General features: G+C 34.6%; 1 protein-coding gene across 1 annotated transcript; it reads right to left on the bottom strand.

Annotated features, from left to right (window-relative positions):
• Nucleotides 1–2,985: 2,985 nt before the first annotated feature.
• Nucleotides 2,986–13,043, bottom strand: LOC120337442 (uncharacterized). Its single transcript, XM_039405196.2, has 14 exons — nucleotides 12,117–13,043; nucleotides 11,631–11,721; nucleotides 11,052–11,129; nucleotides 10,539–10,582; nucleotides 10,027–10,094; nucleotides 9,652–9,731; nucleotides 9,004–9,140; nucleotides 8,261–8,393; nucleotides 6,858–7,029; nucleotides 6,318–6,418; nucleotides 5,914–6,018; nucleotides 5,181–5,309; nucleotides 3,634–3,685; nucleotides 2,986–3,529 (listed from the first exon to the last, which is right to left on the bottom strand). The coding sequence occupies exons 1-14, from the start codon at nucleotides 12,241–12,243 to the stop codon at nucleotides 3,224–3,226; spliced, it is 1,623 nt and encodes a 540-aa protein (XP_039261130.2). The 5' UTR covers nucleotides 12,244–13,043; the 3' UTR covers nucleotides 2,986–3,223.

Below are 13,043 nucleotides of genomic sequence, written 5' to 3'. Positions count from 1 at the left end.
ACAAACTTGGCTTTGTTTTGGAGCAATTCCTATTGTGTTCGACACGAGCGGGGAGTAATCATGTTATTGTCATGAATCACAAATTAAGCTACATTCACTTTAAAATTTAATTCCTTTTGTGCTCAACAACTGCCATTGCCAATGGTACATTTTCAAACTCATAGCCACTTAAAGCTGGTGAAAATATAAAATACCGTATTTCCGGAGAATAAGTCTACCCGGCGAGGACCGTTTTTATGCCTGAAAAAATGGGTTTTTGCAAAAACTATATATATTGTAGTCGTAAATTCTACAGGCAGGATGAAATACTTCGGCGAGCTGAATCCTGCCCGCGGGCTGTATTTTGCCCACCCTGCCTTAGTGGTACTTAAATCAGTCGGACTTCAATCAAATATTGGAAACGAAGTGTACATATGGATTGTTTTGTTATTATTTTGTTATTGCACCAAGGTGGCGCACAACATGAAAGTAGTATTTGTGTTCCGGTTAGGGTTCAGGTTGTGCGACTAATAATCGTGATTGGTCGATAGCGACACCTCGTTTCCATGGTAACCAGGTATTCTGTTATCAAAGGCAATTGTCAAAATGCACTCCTGATCATATTCTTCACTTCTTAAATACACATCGGTTTACTTATCTTGGAAGTATCCTTTCCTAAAGTAATGTTTCTTGCCCTTGGATAGCAATACGGATGGATGCCTCGTTTCCATGGCAACGGGGTATTTTCTTGGATGGCACCATATCCAAAATTGATCAGGGGATGCTACTGTACATGTGTGCCAAGTTTCATGCTTGCATTTAATAGTGCATGATTTTACCTCTTATCCGCTGGACTAGTGCCAAAATAAATGGGACAGCTGCTTTTCGTTATTACAATCCATCTCCTTACAGAACTTGGCAAACACTATTGTTTTGGCAGCACTTGTTTAATGAAGTTGACCGTCCGTGTTGTTATCGCAAGCTTATCTTTCATCGCTGTAGATGCGGCTGTCGCATGCCAACTTTTTTGCGGCCCGCCCTATAAAGTTTGTAAGCAGACTTTTTATGTTTTTACCATGTTATATATATATAAATATATAGGGTTAAGTACGTTTCTGATTTTGGTGTGATTATTCCTGCCATCTATCTACATTCAAATGCCGGTTCTTATTATTACGTATGTGTCAAGTCTTGCGCCCTGGTGGACATCGACGTCAGTTCTTTTTTTTATTTCTCGCAGAACTGAGCGTTCTGTTCGACGAACTCGAACGTTATTGTGCGATCACAATACGCTGAGCGCAATTATAGGAAAGAATTTGGAGCCTAAATTTGAGAATTAATTTCATTCTGATTGTTTTTTCACGTGTCTGCTTTGATCGTCTTTATCGCCAGCGTAAAATAAAATGTCAACAATATCTTTGGTACTGGTCCTGGGACTCGGTTCCCTTATGTTTGCATTTTTTTTTATCAAATGTTTGGGTTTAAGATTTCGTCACTGCGTATCCGTCAATAATTCTGATGAAATTGACTTAACGGCATTAATGCACATTGGTCACGTTTAGTATATATATATATAGGCTATTCGCTCAGAAATCTTTGGAATGTTACTTCATTAAATATTTGTATTGGTGTTTCAAATTTTACGAAACGGCCAACTTAAACTTGATATTCCCGCAACAGTGGTGCACGTTATGCTCATTTAAACATTGTCTACGCCCCGTGTTACCAGATATTCGAATTGTAAACTGCTATTCTAATATTTGACTAGATATTCGAATAATCTGCCAGCCCTACTCAGTAACGAGAAAACAGTAATAAAATTGATTGATTTGATGTTAATAAACTTGCCTTTTATTTATTATGTAAAGTAGCCTACCTACACCGAAATCAGGACTTAGCTGGTATCAATGTTTGGTATAAACGTTTGCGGCCCGCAACGAATTTAGTCACTTGAAAGTGGCCCGCGAGACGAAAAAAGTTGGGCAGGCCTGCTGTAGATAGAGTCTTGGAATCCAAGGCCTCTCGATGGATTGCACAGTGTGATCCAACAACGTCGAAGTTTTTTGTTTCATCCTGGCAATAAATTAACTTCGAAATCCTAGCATTGCCGGCGCACCATCAGTGCAGACACAAGCTTCTCCCATTTTAATTTATTCTTTCAAAAAATGCAGCGACAAGTTTAAACACACCTTCAGAAATCGTCTCGGGAGGTTTACAAAGCAGCATGTCGCCTTCAATTGAAGTTGATCCTCCAAAACGGACATACCCCAACGACTGACATTAATTAGCAGCCTCATCACATTTGATTGCGAAAAAGGTGATGACTTGATTTTTTTCGAAAACTCGAAGTTTAATGTCGTTTGCGATCTCATCAATTTGTGTTCTAATCGTAAAATGAAATCTTTGCAAGTTTCTCACTGCTCGCCTCACCCAAAACAAGACTGACTTTTAAAATACTTGATTTTCTCAAAATTTTCCTCATGTTATCATATTAAATACCATATGAAAAATCCCACTCAAGTATTCGCATATTGATTCCAGAAAACAAGCCAAATTGTAATGAATTAGGATAGGATTTACATATTTATCCCGGGGGAGAGGAAAGCCGATAAGACGGCTTATCCATATGGCGAACCACGGCCTCTCGTCCGGTTACCATTCCAAGTCGGGTATGGGATTAGTTTTACTGTATTGTTTGTTTTCGGAAGCATGGACTTGGTGGTGGAGGAAGCCGTAACCGACCAGCGGTTACGTGAACCACCCAACGACGGCGAGGAGTCCAGCAATCCTCTCGCACATAACCGTCCCTGCATGGGATTCGAACCTGCGAACCCACGCAGAGTAGTTAGAGGTGCGGTGGCGAGCGTATTCCTAACGCTTAGCCCGTTGAGCCACACCGCCGCGCCCGTCTGTACTTTGTCATTCAGTACTCAACAAATGCGTAACGCTCGTGATACACCTTCAGTAAAATTATTCCCCCCTATCCAAGAAAAAAAACACACAGACTCTGCTTAGCGAAAATACTTGAAATTTGAACGGAACAAAAAATAAATAAAATCCAACGCAGGGTCAAGGAACGTCTCTCAACATAATATATGATTTAAACCATAACAAAAAGATATACAGCTCATCATGGACCTATACCAGGGAACATCCCTCGGCCCTAGGCTATTCTGTTGCTATATGAAAATTGATGAACAAAAAGATTCCTCTTTTTATCAACCACAATACACTGATGTTGCTGTTACCAATCTCTATCATTTGTATTTGTTTCAACAGTATTGGTAACTTGTAAAAATGTCTGTTCTTGGATATTATTGGCGCAAAGTATTGCTTCACTACTGCCAGAGTAGCTAGTAGTTAAAACAGCATATAGCGGCTCTTGGTGTATTTCTGCCCCATGTTGCGGATGCATTTCTAGAACATGATTTTCTGCAGGAATCTGTGATATAGTTTGATTTGGGTCTTCTGTAGTAACAGTATTTTCTTCTACGAATCGTATATTTTGTAAAATATGCCCATCAGAAGTTGAATTTACAGAAACTGGTCGCTAAATAAATAATCAATAGAATAAATCAAAACACAATCGTATTATTCATTAGTCTGAAGTGCTATAACAACCAATAGTGATGTCATAAATTTTTTTTAACTCACATTTTCTTTTTTCTTCTGCTTTTTCGACCTTGTCTTAGTTTTTTCATGATGGCTGCAAAAAATAGAATGAACTTAATTTTGGAAATCAGAATTTATTTATCAGAACTTGAAAACTTCACAACTATACATAACCATAAGTAAGTTTTCTGAGACCAAACAAAATAGTCCAGGGGTGTGCAAAACGCGACCCGCGGCCAAATGTGGCCCACAAGGACAAATTGTGTGGCCCACGAAATGGGTTCTTAGTTTAGTTTCATCAGGAACTTGCGAGTAATTCTCTTTGCTTTGCAAAGCCTATACTCGAGTCCAATTCATTATCGATGACGTTACAATGCCCTAACACAGGGTGGTTCAAACTTAGGCCCGCAGGCCATAGATGGCCCGCCGCTCCATTATCTGTGGCCCGCGTCGCATTTGCGCGAGGGTAAACAAAAAGTCGCATTTGGTGTTGTTTCGTGATGAAAATAACCAGAAAAATCTTTTGACATATTGTTACATCACTAATTCCACTGAATTGACTAGTGTTTTGTCTAGTTGAGGGAACTAGCAAAGTTCAATGATGCGCAGGCAGTCTGAATATTTATTTGGCTCTTCTTTTTTTTTGGTCGGGAATATATGCTAACAAATAGGCTTCATAGAAAACTGAAAATCGAATGAGGAATCTATTAATCTAGGTAGGCTATGCCTGATAACTAAATATTAATGTTATGGCCGAACAATACAATTCCCGCCGGGTGGTTTTTTGTAAGCAGCCTAAACAGTATTACAAAAAATGCTGCCTATATGTCAGAAAACTGAGTAACTACCCTCCTGTATCTCAAATTTGGTAAAATTCGGTAATCAATCAATCTGCAGCTAGATGCAAGTCATTTTGTTAACATGAGTTTAAAAATAAAGCTGACCAATTCAAACATATTTTTGACTGGGTGTGGGAGGGAAAATACCACAATGCTTGCTTGATATGTCCGCAAGTTGTGTCGGTGACAATTTAATACGGCAGTTTCTCTTTTTGATACTTTCTCCGTTATGAAAAGTTTGAAATCTTACACTAAATGTATATATAGTAAATTTTTGGAAGTTTTAGTGAAATATTTTTTTTGTGGTTTTTTTCACGCTTTAGCTTAAAAAAAGTCAAATAATGATCAATGTATTTGACAATGAAAGTGTTTGTTTTGTATTGCACTGTTTACATATTCTTGGCACTATTGTGGCCCGCCAACCTTGGACCACCCTACCCTAACAGCTAGCTTGTGCGAAGCAAACAACACATGTTTATAACATCAATAACCAAAATTTAAACTACTAGAAAGCCTTTGTTAAATAAAAGTGCTTCCTGCAGTTTTACTCAGTTATTTGTATCTGGCCCTCCTGTATTGAAGGTTGCACACCCCTGAAATAGTCAATCAGCAGCTAGACTTTAACTGCCCCGCTATTCTATACTTCAAACCAAATCATTCGTCTTGTGAGTCAAGCGTAACAATACAAATAAATATCAAGATTGATGGTCAATGATATAATCCGAACACATATAAGCATTGAACACTTACTTCTTAGTATGTAATCTCAACTCCACATTCTGGCAAAATCCCTTCCCACATACATCACATACATATGGTTTTTCACCAGTATGCAAACGTGAGTGAACTCTCAAGTTATATGCATTTGAAAATGCTTTTCTGGAATAATAATGAACTGATTGTTATCAGAGTTTAGTCAGTTATCAAATTGGCATTTTATGAAAGAAGAATCTGAAAACAAAATTTGTTTGTAATGAATTCGCAAACATAATGTTAATTGGAAGAAATCAGAAAACCATTTGTAGCAGGAGTTCTCAAACGGTGGGACAAGGGAATTTTTTGAGGGGGTGTGAAGCCGAATAAAAATATTCGTTAAATTTGAACTTGCCCGCCTCATTTTGGATAGTTGCAATTCTTTATTTTGGATATCTTCCATACACATATTTTCAAAGTGTTTTCGTGATCAAAACATACTTTCGCCCTACTATCTGTTATTTTTAGCTTATTGTTAGCTAGTTATTTTTGAGGTGGGGCGCGAGATTCGACAAATTTTAAAAAGGGGGCGCGGCCCAAAAAGTTTGAGAACCATTGATTCAGAGGCTCTTCTATTTTGTAACAATAGCAAAACATAGCATAATGTTTAGAACTTCGGGAAGAGAAAAAGTTTGGTTACCAACCTTGATGATTTTGTCAAATAATTTGCAGTTACATATAATAATATATTCTTTCCAAATACATAGTATTGCGATTATTATATTCTTACCCGCAGGTCTTGCAAAGGTAATTTTTGTCTTTTATTCTTTCATTCAATGGGATATGTATCCTTTTATGTCTCTTAAGTTGAGAAAAATATTTTCCACAAATATCGCTGGGAATGCAAAATGAAGAAACATCAGCAACAATGTGAAAGCACTTGATATTGTGTCGTGTGTCAAATGGTCAACATGGTTTCAAAAGTAATCTAATTTATCAAGATCTGGGTAGAAATAATAGGTCAAATTTTCGAACCTAGAAGATTCCAAACGTTACAAAAACAGTAGCACTTACAGAAACACTAACAAAGCTGAAGGCCATATGGGAATATCAATATACACTACCAACAAATCTACTTGTTCTGGTCACTATTAGTATGCAGCCACAATAAATCTATTAAAAAAATAAAATCACCATAAATTATTGTCATCCAGTGTTTTGTCTGTATGCAAATTTTTGATGTGCCTTGGCAAACTTTTCTTGGTTAGGAGTAAACCACATATATTGCAAGGGAACTAAAAGTACAAATAAAGTGTTAAATGGTCTAAGACAGTGGCTCTCAAACTTTTCAAGCCGTGTCTCCTTTTTAGAATTTGTCAAGTTGAAAATAAGTGGATGGAAAGTAAATAATGAAAACTGAAAAGTTTTAAAAACAAATAAGACGGGGAAGATCAAATCTAACTAATATTTTTATTTTTAATCAGTTTCACACCCCTTCAAAAAATTGTCTACAAGACTACAACCGCCCCTCGCCCACCGTTTGAGAACTACTGGTCTAAGAAGATGTTCAATGAGAATGTACATTTAGTTATAAATAGGGCAGTGTAGACCAAGTCAAAAGTCAGAATCGTCTCTTGGAAACATATGAGTCAAAAATTGAGTTCTTGCAGTCACATCAAAGCAAGCTCTAGGACCTCTAAAAAGTGATTACCAAGTCACACAACGAAGTATTACCCGTCCTTGTCCTTCTGGTGTATGCATTCCTTGGAGGTGCCCTTTAACTGAATGTGCCTTGACTAAGTTGTCCTTATTTATGTGTGTACTACTGCTATTGATCCCATTTTGTTTTTCACATTCAATACATCGACATAAAATATCTTTCAAATGTTTTTTGAGGAAATGATTCCTGAAATAAGTATTTCAGTTGAAAACGCCGGCCGAGACAGCTCATCAATAGCTTGCAATGGTTTCCTAATTGGTACTGTAATTGAATTACGGTAAGTAGTCGGTGCTCACAATTTTATCACTTTGCTATACTAAATGAAATTTATATTTCAAAGATGGTATAAAAAAGTTTGAAGGTTAAGATGATTGATTTCACAATAGCCATTATATTGTATTGTACCCATGACAGTATATCGACGCATGAAATCCAAATTGGGCTAAGTCCATTTTTTTAGTTTTGAGAAAAACGCAAAAAACTTTTTTTCTTTTTTTTATTTCTCTAATACCTTACATCGAGGATGTCTAGTTTTTATGGTCCACCAAAGTTACAATGAAGGCCATATATTGATGGTATAAAAAAATTTTGTGCTCCGTCCCAATTTTTTTTGGGTTTTTTTTTTTGGACCTAACCCTTTTTGGTTCTCAATTTTGGACCAGAATCTGGACCAGAAACAATTTTATTGGACTTAGGGCCCCTTTATTATGTTATTATAGAGGCTGGTATGGACTTAGCGCTTTGTATTATATTTTTTGAGAGGAGCTATGTCCAAAAAACAGACTTAGCCCCAACTTACAATGCAGTTATCCAGAGCTAAGTCCACTATAGTAGACACAGCTCTGTTTAGTTCTCAAATGCCCTAAAACAAGCAGGGTTATGTCCATAGCTGTCTTGAGATCTAGAGCACCTAGAGATAAGGCAAATAGGCCAAAATGTAGAGCTAAGTCCAGGAAAATCAGCAATTGAAAAATGTCATTTTTTGGAAAAGTGGACTTAGCACTGTTTGGTTTTGAGGTGTCGATATACACTAGTATCAAACATTTAGCTGGCTAACTATTCCCAAACCAGGACTAGTAACCATTAAATCAGACAAGGAGCCGTGGTTCTATTCACGATCAAGCTGTCTTATAAGTTGCTTTCCTTTGAGATATACATAGAATATTATGCTTATCCTATGAAGAATACTCCAGACAAGCTTATGCATGGAGAGAAACTGAAGTTTGAAATAATAGTCATTGTTTCTCCAGTTTGAGTCGCCTACTAAATTTGTTGCCTTTCGGGGAGATGTGAGTAAATGCGACACAGGATTCGTTAAATGTAATGAAATGATTTAGCAACAAGCACTTCAGCCGTTGAAGGACAATTACCACTACCAAGTCCCAAAACATACCCCACCTATGCATATTTTTTTTACCTGTATGTATCATTCTTTAACATATATTTTGATTTACAAGAATGACAGTTCAAATTTTCCTGATGAGAAGTTGTTAAATGATCAAAATAATTATCCAAAGGAATCAAATGATTAATAGTTTCTCTGTCAGAATCTGTGACAAAACAAGACCAACTGTAACTTCAATGATGATAAATAAAATTGCCATCAAATTTATTCTGTAGGCAAACTTCTTATAACTTTGAGGAGTCAGTAACTTGAGTAAATTTCCAAACCAGGTTTAAACACTGATATCGGCTTTTTATCAAATTCAATCATGACTTATATAGCCTAATTGTTCAGTACGGTACTTGATTTATGATGATAACGAGTACAGTATATTAATATATTGAATAAACTTGTTAGAGATGTATATATACAAATAGGACCTCCTGAAGTATGCGCACCAAGATGGCGCACAACCTCAACTCAGGTTGTGTACCAGGTTAGGGTTCAGGTTGTGCGACATTGATAGTTGTGTGGGACTGTTCAATCAATGTTCCTACCACTTAGCTGAAAGGCCACTTTGAGCAAACTGGGAGTTTTTCAAAGAAAACTGCATTGCCAATTACTGGTCAAACTTTTTCAAGTAGGCCACTTTTAATTTTTTTTATTATTTTTTTTTAAAAACATACTAGATATCCCGAGACAAAAACTAGACGAAATATGAAAGCAGTCGCACCATGATTAAAAAACTGGATATTAGAAAACCCGAGAACTCTTACTGTTGTTTCCAGTTGTTTCTTTGCATATTTTACATTCCACATGAAGAATAAAATGTTCCGACAAAATGTGTAATTCTTTTTGTCCTTTGTTAATTGGCTTGTTGCACAGTGTACAGAAAGAGTGAATAGGGTGAATACTGGTAACAAAGGTATAAAATGTAAATGGTTTTGTTCATTGTTTTTTTAATTATATCAATATTATTTTTAAGATTCGAGAGTTTATTCCTTATAAAAAGGATGTGATGAAATTTTACACAGATTCTTCGAATTTTCACAGATATCTCATAAATTTTCTTATATTCAAACTAAAATCCTCAAATACCAGACATTAAAACTGATGAACCTATAGCCTATAACATTTAAAAACATCAGTGATATGAAGATCAAGGCTAACCATCATATATTGACAAATAATACATATTTCAGTACAACTTAAAATAAATAGAACTTGCAAAGTATTTTTGTTTCTAGTAAGCAAATCAAGAACAGTGATATCAAAAATTAATTTTTCATTCAAAGGGCATTATATCAATAAAAAAAAAGTGGTGAAAACCAAAAATTGTACCTCTTTCTAGGGTAGGATAGGTCACCACTATGGGCATCTGGTATGAAAATTCACTAACTACAGATAAATGTTAATAATTTTACCTGTTTTTTGCAATATCATTGTCTTCAAAATCATCCTCACTCTCAGGTGAATCAGAATCAAAGTTATCACCGTCAGATACCTTGATATAAAAAGTACTAAATCAAATAATACTCTAATTGGATCCAAAATCTAAATAAATTAAAGGCACAGTAATTAAATATCTCATAGGTCGGAATTATGTAACATATTAGAATAAATAAAACCAATTAAAATTTTTCACACAGTGATTGGGGAGAATGCCTAGTAAATAGCTTTTTTGAATTTTGGACAGTTTTCCCCATGCAACCTTTTGCACACCAGCATGTCCCCATTATTCTAACACCTCGACCACTAGGTCATTACGTTCAACCTTTTTAATTATTCCACATTTTTACCTGATATTCAGAATCTGCTCCATCTATTTCTATATTCATGACTTGGTCATTTTCTACTTTTTCAGATTCTGAAAATAGGTAAATAATTATAACAGTGTGACAGGAATTATTACTCCTTATTCACAAAAATCATTCGAAATAACTTCAAACAGATCAATTTCAAAACAAATTGTGCATTAATTACATTTCACACAAATCTAAATTCCAAGTACTCTTTTGGAAACTACCATAGTTACAGTTATTGTTTATTCCTGTTTTCATCTTTGAAACACATATCAGGCTTCTTTCATTTAAAAAACCTAGGTGTCGTAACTACATAGTAAAACAGAGTTACCAAACCTTCTAACAAAACAGATCATTAGTACCAAGTTTATACATCAACTCAATTTTAAAGAGGGAAAAATTGATAGTTCTTCGTAAACTGTATATATTTAACTAAATTTCATAAAATCACGAATTTTCCAAGAGTACAATGTGGTAATATTAAATATTCACTAGTTAGTACAACATACCAGAAGAGATTGGAATTACTTTAGTTCCTTCTTCAAATAATTCACTGTAGTAAAACAGGAAATTTTGCAAATAAATTGGAGAAATTTAAAGATTTTATTCTCTATTCAAGTTCTCATGTTCGAAGATTGCGATAAGATCCCAAAATTAGAAATAATCATATTTTAATTATAAAAAGGGATGTTTTTTAAATTTAAAAATACTGCTCATCCCATATATTTTGCTATTTTTGCATTAAAAATCATGGGTTTATTAACTTTTAAAATTTGCACATATCACGATTTGGCCACAAAGTAGGCCCATTTCCGTCACAAGCAATTAATTCCTTTCCAGTTCGGAATTATTCACCCATTTAATTGCACTGTCAGTGAGACGGCAGGCACAATGGATCTTCACCCTGTGACGCCTTAGTTTCAACATTCTCCGAAATTAATAGAAAAGCAGAAATTTAGAATAGCGTAACTAAGTTATGTATATCTTTATTTAAAACATGAACAACAACTACATAAACTTACTCATTTTGGATGTCTTTCTCATTAGTCTGGATTTCATTATTGCATATACAATTGCGAATCAAATATTCATATCTTTTTCTAAAATAAAAATAAAACATATCAGAAGCAAAAACAATTAAATCAAAAGTATGCCGAAATATGTAACAAATATTTTGGCAGTATCAGAATTTTACCTACCGGTTTTTCATACATAAGCATTAATGTGACTTATAATATGTATACAATACATTGATATGTGCCTGTCAAGTTGGGTAATAAAAACGAATAATAAGACATTGAAATCAGGATAGCTTTGACCTTTGACAAATTCCATTTTCTCCTATTTTTAATTTGACATTGAGAATGGGTCATAACAGTAGATCCAGAGCATGACTGGTAATCAATCACGAACTAACAGAATTGAATAGATTCCGAAGAGTAGACTTAAGAATTACTGTTGGTAGATTGTATAGAATAGTATGCCCATTGCCCAATAAGGCAGAAAAACTAATTCCGAAAATGGTGAAATTGTCAATATTGGTATAATTCAAGGCTCGGACGTCATAAACTATTATTTTCAAAAGTGCAATCTAATCTCACTTGATTTCAAGCAATTGTTCAATGAATTCAGAATCTGTATGAATAGTCTTCTCAGCTGTCCAGGATGCTGCTAATCTTCCATATAGTTTTACTGAAACAGGAATAATAAAATCATAAAAAAAATAATGAAAGGCCAAAAAATTGTCTAAAAAAACTTAATTTGCAGTGAAAAAGCAGAAAATCAAAATAATATGCCTAGTCCAAGAGTCATTTAGCCATTTTATTCTAAAATGACCAAATATTAAAAAAAATAAACTATTCCAGTTTTGTGATTTACATTACCTATATCCTTATAAATACAGTTTACCACAATGAGAAAGTTTGAATAATTTTTTTATCATCACTGGTATGTAGAAACTGTATTTTATTAAAAGAACCCAAATCGTTCTAACACAACATAAATGATTATATTCTGGGTGGGGCAGTTACACCCACCACTGAGCCGTCAATTGTGATCAACACTAAATATCATACACTGTAACATACTTGTGACAAATGATTGTTGATTTGAACCATAATCCTCATCTTTTTTATTTTTTTTACAATTACTTCTTCTTACTCCGGTTTGAGAATTCAAGGTTAGCAAAGAAGGATGTTCAATATCAATTTCCATGTATCTCTAAATCTGGAAATTTCTAAAAAGATTAAAAAAAAATCATAAAATTAACAGGAATGTATATATCAGGGCTAATAATTTTGAAGTAATATTAAATTATTCATGAAATAGGCATTACAGAACTTCATTCAACAATCCAATTATTTTTCTTCTTATATGCAAATTTATATTGGAACGCAAACACTCTATAATAATGTATCATAATTTAACAACAAGAAATGCAGATAAGAAATAAATATTAGAAAGGAGTTGTGAGAACATTGTTATTAAGACACTCCCGATCTTGTAAATCAATATTTGTATATTAGGTATCCTATATTGCAATACAATATCTATATGTAACTAAATTTGGCCAATGTAAAAAAAGTGAAACCAGTCAAGACAACAATGGGTATGTATAAAAGCCCGGTTATCCATATTTAATAATCTTTATTGTCAAATCATGCCCTCCCACCAATAAAGATAATGCTGGTTTCAGATTACTAGTAATATCACCAATGTTTTTTCAACATAGCGTGATTTTTGACAATCTATAATTTTATTCCATAAAATAACTCTTTTAAAATATCATGAAATCTGAGTATCTGACACTCAAAAAACAACTGATTACCAAAGCACAGTTCACAGTATGCTTAATCAAGGCCGAGTACATATTGAATTAATATGCTCTTGTGTAAATCAGGGACGCCCCTGCACACTAACACAAATGTATTTCTGTAACGTTTCGTCTGACCAAAATCAGACTTCCTCGGACAAGGTTTGTGTTTGTGTGCAACAGGGCTCTTGAATTGCATAGT

The sequence above is a fragment of the Styela clava genome, chromosome 10 (genome assembly GCF_964204865.1).
Source record: "Styela clava chromosome 10, kaStyClav1.hap1.2, whole genome shotgun sequence".
Classification (NCBI taxonomy): Eukaryota; Metazoa; Chordata; class Ascidiacea; order Stolidobranchia; family Styelidae; genus Styela; species Styela clava.
The sequence above is the reverse complement of the archived record's forward strand: the minus strand, read 5'-3'. Positions and strand labels throughout refer to the sequence as shown.